Source organism: Ursus maritimus, unplaced genomic scaffold, assembly GCF_017311325.1.
Source record: "Ursus maritimus isolate PB19 unplaced genomic scaffold, ASM1731132v1 scaffold_11, whole genome shotgun sequence".
NCBI lineage: Eukaryota > Metazoa > Chordata > Mammalia > Carnivora > Ursidae > Ursus > Ursus maritimus.
In genome coordinates, this window is record NW_024423453.1 from 16,215,405 (window position 1) to 16,225,539 (window position 10,135).

At 36.1% G+C, this 10,135-nt stretch overlaps 1 protein-coding gene across 1 annotated transcript; it reads right to left on the bottom strand.

Moving 5' to 3' along the window:
* Positions 1-5,491: 5,491 nt before the first annotated feature.
* On the bottom strand, positions 5,492-10,072 carry LOC103661807 (centrin-4). Its single transcript, XM_008689491.2, has 5 exons — positions 9,951-10,072; positions 8,585-8,731; positions 7,838-7,966; positions 7,094-7,231; positions 5,492-6,907 (listed from the first exon to the last, which is right to left on the bottom strand). Exons 1-5 carry the CDS (start codon positions 9,951-9,953, stop codon positions 6,818-6,820), a joined length of 507 nt encoding a protein of 168 aa, XP_008687713.1. The 5' UTR covers positions 9,954-10,072; the 3' UTR covers positions 5,492-6,817.
* Between the last annotated feature and the right edge of the window lie 63 nt (positions 10,073-10,135).

A 10,135-nucleotide genomic window follows, 5' to 3' on the forward strand; every position in this document is an offset into this window, starting at 1 on the left:
AGCCCAGGCAAGGTGAAGGGGGCAGGGTGGTGTCAGTCAGCACCCTGGGCTTTTAGTCAATGCAGAAGTATTACATCTGGAAGTAAGGGCAAACATGAAATAGAAGATCCTTAATAATGATGAAAACCATTTCTCAAAAGAACCAAAAGTATCCTTCTATATTTTATATACCTGCTGGAAGAAAACTCAACCTTCTGTGAAAGAAGATGATAGCATTTAAAGTCTCCCCAATTTTTCATCCACAATATCTAGCTAAGAAAAAAAAGAACCAAATAATTAAAAGCCACAATTTAAAAGAACAGCAAAAATCAACCTAGAGATAAGCTATGGACGTAATCAGACAGGGACTTCAAAATAAAGATAACTCATGTGTTCAGTAAAACTGAAGAGAATGTGGAGAATTTCAACAGAGACCTGGAATCTTTTAGAGAACTTCCAGTAAACTGGAAAACAACTATATTTAGTTTGAAGCACAGAGAGAAAAGGGGATAGAAAACACCAAAAAGAGTGTGAGAGACATATGAAGAATAGTGATTAAGTCTAGCATGCATTTATTTAATTGGAGTTCTAGAAAGAGGAGATGATGGCTCAGAAACAGTATTTGAAAAAATACTGGCTTAAGTTGTTTCAAAGCTGATTAAAAGCCATCAAACCACAGAATCAAGACACTATGAATCTCATGTAGAATATAAGGAAAACCACACCTGGGTTCATCTTATACTTGCTAATAAGGACAAACAGAAAAATCTTAAAAGCACTTAGAGGGCAAAAAACTCTACACATTGTCTTCAAAGAATCAACGATGAAGCTACAGAATTATGGAAATCAACACATAATGGAATGACATTAAAAGGCTAAAAATTTTTAAATAAAGACCCTCTTGCCATTTCATCTAGAATTCTATACATAGTAAAATATTACTCAAAAAAAGAAAAGAAGGCAAAAATTAAGGCCTTTTCAGACAAACAAAAGCTGAGAGAATTTATCACCAGTAGATCTTCACCACAACAAATGCTAAAGACTTATTTAGCCTGAAGAAAATGATCCCAGATGGAACCAAAGGCTTGCATAAAGGAATGAAGAGCACCAGAAAGGGTATGTAAGTAATCTAAATGAAATAGACTGGTTTATAAAAGACAAATGATAATAATCTGATTATAAAGAGAAGTAAAATACATGACAATAGCACAATAGGTCAGAGAAGTAAATGGAGTTAAGTTGTTGTAAAATTCCGTGGGCGGAATTGTAAAAATACTAATTAAAGGTAAACTATAATGTCTAGGATGTATGTTGTACTCTACTGTTGCTCAACAAACGATCCCAAAATGTACTGGTTTAAAACAATAACAGCATTTATTTTGCTTACAAATCTACGTTTTAGGCAAGGCTCAGTGGGGACATCTTGTCTCTACTCGGAATCAGCTATGGTGGCGCAAAGGCTGTATGCTGGAACCATCTAAAGACTTACTAACTTATCTGTCTGGCAGTTGGTGCTAGCCAGTGGCTGGAATCCTCAGCTATGCCCAGAATACCTCCATGTGGTTGTTCCACATGACTACGTACCATAGCATGGTGGCTGGATTCCCAGGTTGGGTGCTCAGAAAGAGAGCCAGGCAGAAGCGATATCACCTTTCCTAACCTATTGTCACAAGTCCTGCAGTGTCACTTCCACTACATTCTATTGATTTACAAGTAAGTCACTACGGACAACTCATATTCAAAGGGAGGAAAAGTAGGACTCTTCCTGTTGATGGTAGGAACATCAAAGAATTTGTGAACATGTTTTAAAAGCACAAGAGTAAGTTTCAACAATTTTCAAATAATTGTTATTATACAGATGACACTTCCTGACAATAATGCAATTCATCTATAAATCGTTATCAAAAAGCAGCTTTTAAAAATTAAAGAATTCCCTGTATATTTGGAAAGCAAAGAGCACACTTGTATTAATAACTTATAATAAATCAATAAAATTTTTAAAATTTAGGATGAAATCACAGTAAACCTACTGCATATTGAAATGTATATTTAGAGGGGATGTTTGAGGAAAAATTTTACCCTTTGGAAAAAAAAATGCTGAACATTAGTAACAGAAAGAAGTAACCTTAAAAGTAAAAAGCAAAAAACCAATAAACAGAGGAGGAAGTAAAATAAAAATAAATTTAATAACATAGAAAACAAAGGCACAATAGAGAGGATAAACAAAGTCAATTCTTTAAAAATTCTAACAAAACTGGTAAACCTGTAGCAAGATTGATCAAGGGAAAAATAGGGCATAATTATACATTAGCATCAAAAAATGGATATAACTAAGATGTAACAGAAATGTATTTGTTTGAAAACGTTTGCATGTTAATTACGGACATTGTTTCTTTCTAGTATTGGCTCTGATGATTAATAAGGAGTGGAGAACAAATGAAGGTCCACTAGGTCCTGTTGCAATTGGATGTTTGGCAGCCCTCTCTAATATGTCAGCGTGTTGGCTGATCAATTTTCCTTACCCTGGGACTATCTCTATGTCGCTAGTGTAAATGACAAAAATCATGATGCCTAACAATATGGACATGAATGATCTTTAAAACTTTTTTATTGAAGTACAATACTCACAAATGAACAAGCTAAAAAAACAGCTTAATGGGTTAAGACAATGTAAACACATAGGTAATTACTGTATAAGCCAAGATACATGAAGTTGCCAACACTTCAGAAATCCCGTGCAAGCCCCCTTAGCCTCCTACTTCCTCCCTTTTCCCACTGTCATGACTTCTAACTCTACAGTTCAGATATGCCTGGTTTTAAACTTTATAGAAATGGCATCTCTGCAGAACATATATTTTTGTTTTTGGTTTCTTTCAATCAGTGCTATGCTTGCAATTCATCCATGTGGCTGTATGTTGGTGAATCTTTTTCATTGCTAGATGCATTCCATTATATAAATATGTAACAATTTATACATTTTACTGTTGATGAACATTTAGAGTGTTTTCAGTTTTTGACTATTATGTATATTGCTGCCATGGAATATTTTTTGTATGGCTCATGGCATACATGTGCACGTATTTCTGTTGGATATGTATATAGAAATACATGCTGGTCATGACATAGGCATATGTTCATCTTTATAGAATTATGCGAACTGTTTTCAAAACAGCTGAAGCAATGTACAGCAGTAGTTGAGAATTTCCATTGTTTCACATTCTTAGCAATACTTTGAATTATTATTTTAGTTTTACCCATGCTGCTGGATTTATAGTGCTATCTCAGGATGATATTAACTTGTATTGCCCTTGTGTTAATTTTTTGTGACTGCTGTAACAAATGATTACAAACTTGGTGTCTTAAAACAACAGAAATTTATTCTCTCACAGATCTGGAGTCCAGAAGTTCAAAATCAGTTTTACTGGGCCCAGATCAAAGTGCCAGCCAAGATACACTCCCTCCTGAAGCTTTTTTTTAACTCCTCTGGCTCCTGACGGCTGCCAGCATTCCTGGGCTTATAGGCACATTGCTTCATCATATCTTTAGTATTTTTATTTTTCTTCAGTCTGGAAGGAAATGCTACATAATTAGGAATTAAAGATACTGTGAAACACGTAAGAATGTTCATGAAAATCCATGCCATTCTGGCAACAATATTTTCTGCCTCGGTGATTATATTAGTGTCTTCTGCCTCACTTTTATAAAGATACTTGTGATTACCTTTAGGGCCCATTAGATAATCCAGGAAATCTAACTCATAGTCCTTAATTTGATCATAATGCAAAGTTGCTTTTTGTTTGTGTGGTTTTTTGTCATATAATATTCATAGGTTCTAGGGATTAGAACATGGATCTTTTTGGAGGCCATTATTCAGCCTACTACATTCCTTATTTTGATTAATTTTTCACATATTTTTGACCATTTTCATATCCTTCTCTATGAAGTGCCTACTCAAGTCCTTTGATTTTAAAAATTGGGCTTTTCTTAAAGATTTTTAAAAGTTATATGTTCTACATACAAGTATTTAGTCAGGTAGATTTACTGAAAATATTTTTTTCCACTTAGTAGCTTATGTCTTCATTCTCTCATGAAGAGAAGTTCTTATAGTATAATTTATCAGTGTTTTCCTTTAAAGTTATTGGTTTTTGTTTCCTAATTAGGAATCTGATCTCAAGGTCATGATCATATATTCTTACCTTTTATGTCTTGATCAGTAATAATTTAGAATTAGTTTTTACGTATAGTGTCAGGTTGGAGGTCATATTTTCTTTTATTCTTTTTGGATATCCTACTGACTGGGAACAATTTATTATAATGAAAATATCCCACTACTCTGCAGTTACCTGTATCCTAAATCAATGGCCATATACATACAGTCTGTTTCAGGACTTTCTATTCTATTCCACTGGTCCATTATCCTATCCTAGCTATCACCACACTATTCTAATTACTATGATCCTATACTAAATCTTGATAGTCAGGCAAGCTAGCTTCTCACCTTGTTCTTCGAGTCTGTATTGGTCCCTTGGATTTCCATATAAATTTTAGAATAGGCTTGTCAAGTTTCACATAGGCTAGGATTTTTATTGCACTATATGCTATAGATCAATAAAGGGAGAATTGACAGCTGTATAATATTGAGTTTTCCAATCCATGAATATAATAATATTCCTCCATTTATTTAGATCTTCTCTCAGTACTCTTAGAGTTTTTGATGTTGAAGACCTGTATCTCTTCATTAGATTCAGTGATAAGATTTTTATATTTTTAATACTATTAATAGCCTCTTTAATTTTCTAATTACTCATACCTAGTTTGTAAAAATAGAATTGTGCTTATATTTGTATTTTCATAACAACTTTGCATCCAGCAATCTCTAAATTCTTTGGGATTATCTATCTATCTATCTATCTATCTATCTATCTATCTATCATCTATCTAATGTCATCTGCAAATAAAAAGAATTTTATTTTTTCCTTTCTGGTCTCTTTTTTCCTGTCTCTTGCCTCAATGTACTGGCTACCACTTCTGTACCATGTTGAGGTAATGATAAACGACATTCTGTCTGGGGGAGAACCGGGGATTGAATGAGGAAGAGACTTCTATTTAGAACTTTTTCAACTTATTCATGTGTATTTTTAAGTATACTACCCACTTAAAAATATAAATCATTTAACAACTTAAAGGCCATAATTTTCACATATGAAGCATGCTTACTAGTTCTATCTTAGCCTAGAAGGAAATGCTGCATAATTAGGAATTAAAGATACTGTGAAACACTGGATGAGCATAAGCATATATGCCATTCTAGTTTCAATTGAAAAAAACCTCTCTTGTGAGTCTTCATTTCAGTTGAGCTAGAAGTGAACTAGATGGGGCAATTAAAGTTAATTTTCTATAATCCTTTCTTGCTCCAAAGACCATTACTTAGGTTTAAGAAGAGTTTGTATCTATCAAGTGGCATCTGTTGCCTATTATCAGGAGCAGAAATCTGAGAGCTTCTGCCAGTGCATCTTGGTATCAGTTTAATTGCCAAGGAAAACACAATGCAGTCAGCTACTGAGTAGAACAATGCTTCACTCATATAGAGAAGAGACAGAGCAGTATCAGTTTCAGTAGTGAATGTCGGTTGCCCATGGCCAGCAGGTCCCTCCCAGAAGCTTATACAGGGCAACTGGCCAGTAAACAGCCATCTTGTTGTGCAGCAGAAGGACCCCACCCTCTCCGAAGGGGAGATCCCCTTCCAGAGTGGGGTTGGCCAGGAGCCATATTACACACACGGGCACCATATTATATACATGCTTAAGCAGAAAAAAGTACACATGGAGTCTGAAATGGAAAGATATTCACAGACAATTCCAGCATAAGTTCTAGAGACTCTCTCTCTTGGTAAGGAAGTGTTCCAGGCCCAAGGCCGAGTCCTTGGGCCTGGAACACTCAGTGGGGGATCAAAAGACTGTATCTTGAGACTGCCTTTCCCAACAGTTCAGCTCTTTCATAAAAAACAACAACAACAACAACAACAACAACAAAGTTAAATTACAAGAGTCGTAATCGTAAATGAGTTAGAAAATATACACTTAAGTTATCCTGAGATTTTTATCCATAGGAAAGATGCATAGTGAAGCATAAGGATACAAGATTTAGAATCCATGTCTTATTATCTATGAATAACTGAGCAATTTTTAAGTTCTCTGAACTTTAGTTTTCTCGTATGTAATAAAATGGAGCTAATACTACCGGCTTCCAAGTTGTAACATTGAGATAACATATGTAAAATCTCTAGCACCTCCCAAGACAGAGGTTTTAAACACTCACTTGCAGGGTCAAACTTACAGGAAAATCTACGTAGTGCAAGTGCTGCTTTGAATGTCTTTATAAGAGGAAAACTAGCAAATAATGTAGTTGCTAGGCAATTTTATTTAATACTTTACATATCTGAATAACTGATTGAAAAGCAAATATCAGTTTTAAAGAGTTGCACAAAAGGAAAATAAGAGGGAAACTAATTGCTTGTTTGCAAACAGTTCATTTGGATGTGGGGTCAGTTTCATTAAACTTAAAAAAATTCTAAGTCTTTAGACCCTGGAGCTCTAAAAGTAGCAGTTGGAATTAATACTGATTTGGGATCCATAGTTCACAAAAATCATTACATTTTCTTTGTTTCTTGGTGCTGTAGATTTAACAACATATTGGTAGAAATATGTAACTTCTCACATGGATTAGACATCAAGAGAAATTTGTGCATATAAACTAAAAATCAAAAATGAATACATTCAGATATGAAACTGTATAGCAAATATAATGTTGTTAACTTTGCAGAAGGAATAAAAAAGTATTAATAAAGGGTGGTCTTTTTCATCATTCTCAAAAATTCTTCCTCATTTATTTCTCCATCCCTATCACGATCAGCTTCATCAAGCATTTCCTGTAAGCAAAATGTAAATATATGTGAAATCATTAAAAATGAATAATGATATAAATGAATATTCAAATACATAAATGAATGTATTTGAGTCCAACTAAATTAAATTATAACTATAAATTATATATAAATTGTAATTGTATGTTATAATTATACATGTAAATTATAATTATAAAAGTAAAAAATTACCTGAAGTTCATCATCTGTTAAGTTTTCCCCCAGTTCCTTAGCAACCCTCTTGATATTGTTTAGCGTTATGCTTCCAGTATCATCATCATCAAATAATTTGAAAGCCTTCAATATTTCTTCTTTTTCATCTTTTTCACTCTTTAAAAACAGAAGCAATTAAATGTCACTAATCTTTCATTTATTCTATCAGATTGGACTTATAGGTGTTTGAGGTCTAGAGCAGCAATGTACCAGGTAGCTGAGGTCTAACTTCACTGCTATAACTTTCAACAATTATTCCAATGCACTCACATTTGCTCTCAAGGTATCTATATTCAGGGTTTGTTAAAGTGGAAGAAGCAAGGATGATAAAGAGAATGTATCTATTATTAACACCAGTAACTGATATTCATTATCAAAAATGTAAGCTGTGAGAGAACAGGGAGGTTATCTCATCCAGTGCTCTCTAGAATAGTGCCTGGCAAAATGGGCACTCAGGAGATGTTTGCTGAATTCAAGCCTTCAAAATGCTGACCCCATTCTCTCTATCCAGCCATATATCCTTATTATTTCCTAACAACCTTCTCCACACTGGACAGTCTTCATTACTACCCTGAAAATATCTTTAATCTTGCTCTTCCTATCTATCTAAATTCTACCCATCTTTAAAGACCTAATTCCAGTTCTTCCTCTATGAAACCTCTGATTGTTCAAAAATGTAGAAGGCTATTGCTTGTATTTCTTTGAAAAATAAAATCACTATACCATTTTTACACTCATTAAGGCAAAAAAATCTTCAAAAGTAATGGTGCCATTTCCTTCTTTGTCAATTTCAGCTATCATTTTTTTAATTTCTTCTTTCTTGGGTTCAAATCCTAAGGCTTGCATTGCAATCTGAAATAGGAAGCAAATAAATTATAATATGCCACATTCTCCTTCCTAGCTTTTAAATTACCTATTAATGGCTAGATTTTCTCTTTTTCATTATGGACTAGGCATAAACCTAGAAAGTCAGGTCAGCAGGCCTAGGTTGCAATCCTATTATGCCATAGTATATGGCATTGTCACATCCTGGGTTTTGTTGTACTCATTCATAAGACAAGAATAAAATGCCTAACAAGATACAGTTTTGTTATTATTAGTACGAGGCAGGTATATATACTGAGGGTGTAGGTGTCCACAATGAAGAGATTTTATATCAAGCTTTTAGAAGGCTGCTGTTAAAGATTGAAAGATTGCCACAAATAAATGATGGTTTTAAAAATGTTTTAGAATTAGAAGTAATTTCAGGGGCGCCTGGGTGGCGCAGTCAGTAAGCATCTGCCTTCAGCTCAGGGCGTGATCCCAGCGTTCTGGGATCGAGCCCCACATCAGGCTCCTCTGCTAGGAGCCTGCTTCTTCCTCTCCCACTCCTCCTGCTTGTGTTCCCTCTCTCGCTGGCTGTCTCTATCTCTGTCAAATAAATACATAAAATCTTAAAAAAAAAAAAAGAATTAGAAGTAATTTCAAAACCTTCAATTCTTTCACATCTATGGTTCCAGACCCATCAACATCAAATAAATCAAAGGCCTCTTTAATTTCTTGCTTTTGGGTTTCATTCAGTTCAAGTTTTGCTGCTCTTTTCTTCCATTGGTCTGAACCTGTGCAGTAGTTGGATGCCTGTAAAAATACAAATGGGCGTGAAAAACTATGTAACTGGAAAACTTACCAGAACCAGAATAATCGATGATAAAAATAATAAGCATATTCAAGAACCATATTCCCTACTACATAATGGCCATCAGCAATTTCCCTTTTTCCTTTGCTAATATTTATGCTTTTAGTTATTACTATCTTGGTGGAAAGCCTGGTTCTTTTTACCACTTAAGTCTTTTCTTCAAACTAGTGCTTTTTGAGAGAGAGAAGAGGCAAAGGCACATTCACGCTCCAACAGTAGATGTTATGTCAGAATACAACTGGCCTCACTTGGTGTATGTAAAAAGTAGTGTCTAAGGCACACCTTTCATCCAGGCCTATATGTCTCACAATAAAATTTGTTTATTTTGTGGGATATGGTTGATTGGAACATAATACCTTTTCCCACCTTTTAGTGTACTTTTCTATATTGCAGAAGCTGAGAAATGAAAAAACTACATTTTCCAGATGAAAAACTACTCCAGGGATCGGAGTAAGAATAAATGTTGGGCCAATTATCAGTATCCAGGTAAGGTGAAGGTCATCTTCCTGCTATGTGCCATTTTCCGTTGCCAAGCAAGGTCACAGAGTTACTCCTGGGGTTTTTCTGCAGCCTTATTTCACTATCATCTCCAGTTTTGGATTAAGAAGCAGTAGCGGCAGACATAGCAGCTGCAGATCACGTTCTTGTGCGCCTCGTCTCCGGTTTCACGGGGCGGCAGCGGCGGATTCTTGGTCCCTAGACTGCAGATACACAGGTGTGCTCTTTGCCTCGACAGTTCCAGCCTTCAGAACTTTACCTTCCCAACAGTGGCTGAGTGCGGAGCTACCTGGCCACGTTTTCGGAGTTCGGGACCTCTTTCCTTAGAGGCCTAGACCCTCCAACAGTTTCTAAGCCTCTTATTCACAGTATTCAATTCCGCTCTGGCTAAACAGTGGTTTCTGTTTCCATCACGGAACCTATGGCAGAGTGCTGGCATCAGCGGTTGGTGGGGACGACGAGGAACGAGTGAACCGTTCTTGCGTCCCTAGAGCCACGGGCAACGTGCTTCTAGTTGGCCACGAGAGAAGGCGTTACTAAATGACACTGGAGGATCAGGAGGTGAATAATACATTTCATGAACCAAACAAAATGCCTTCCTTGCTCCGGGTTGAAACTTCAGCCCTAGCCCGGCCCAGCAAGGGGTTACGGCCTGGCACTCACCATGTCACCAGCCGGTGCCCACAGCGGGGACCTCCCAGTCTCAGCCGCTAGCTGCGCAGCCCAACTGCAGCCTACACAATTCAGAAACCGTTGCTAAGGCCGCTCTTGGCGCCCTCTCAAGCAGCCCCGCCCACCAGGCTTGCGTACTGATTGACAGTTATTCTACCCAGTAATTAGAAAAGAGG

Bases quoted from the DNA above. Each gene is read 5' to 3' on its own strand.
- LOC103661807 (XM_008689491.2), bottom strand. The intron at 7,967-8,584 runs GTTTTGAAATTA...TTCCTATTTCAG, and splicing joins TAGATGTGAAAGAATTGAAG to ATTGCAATGCAAGCCTTAGG. The intron at 7,232-7,837 runs GTATAGTGATTT...CTGTTTTTAAAG, and splicing joins CCTTAATGAGTGTAAAAATG to AGTGAAAAAGATGAAAAAGA.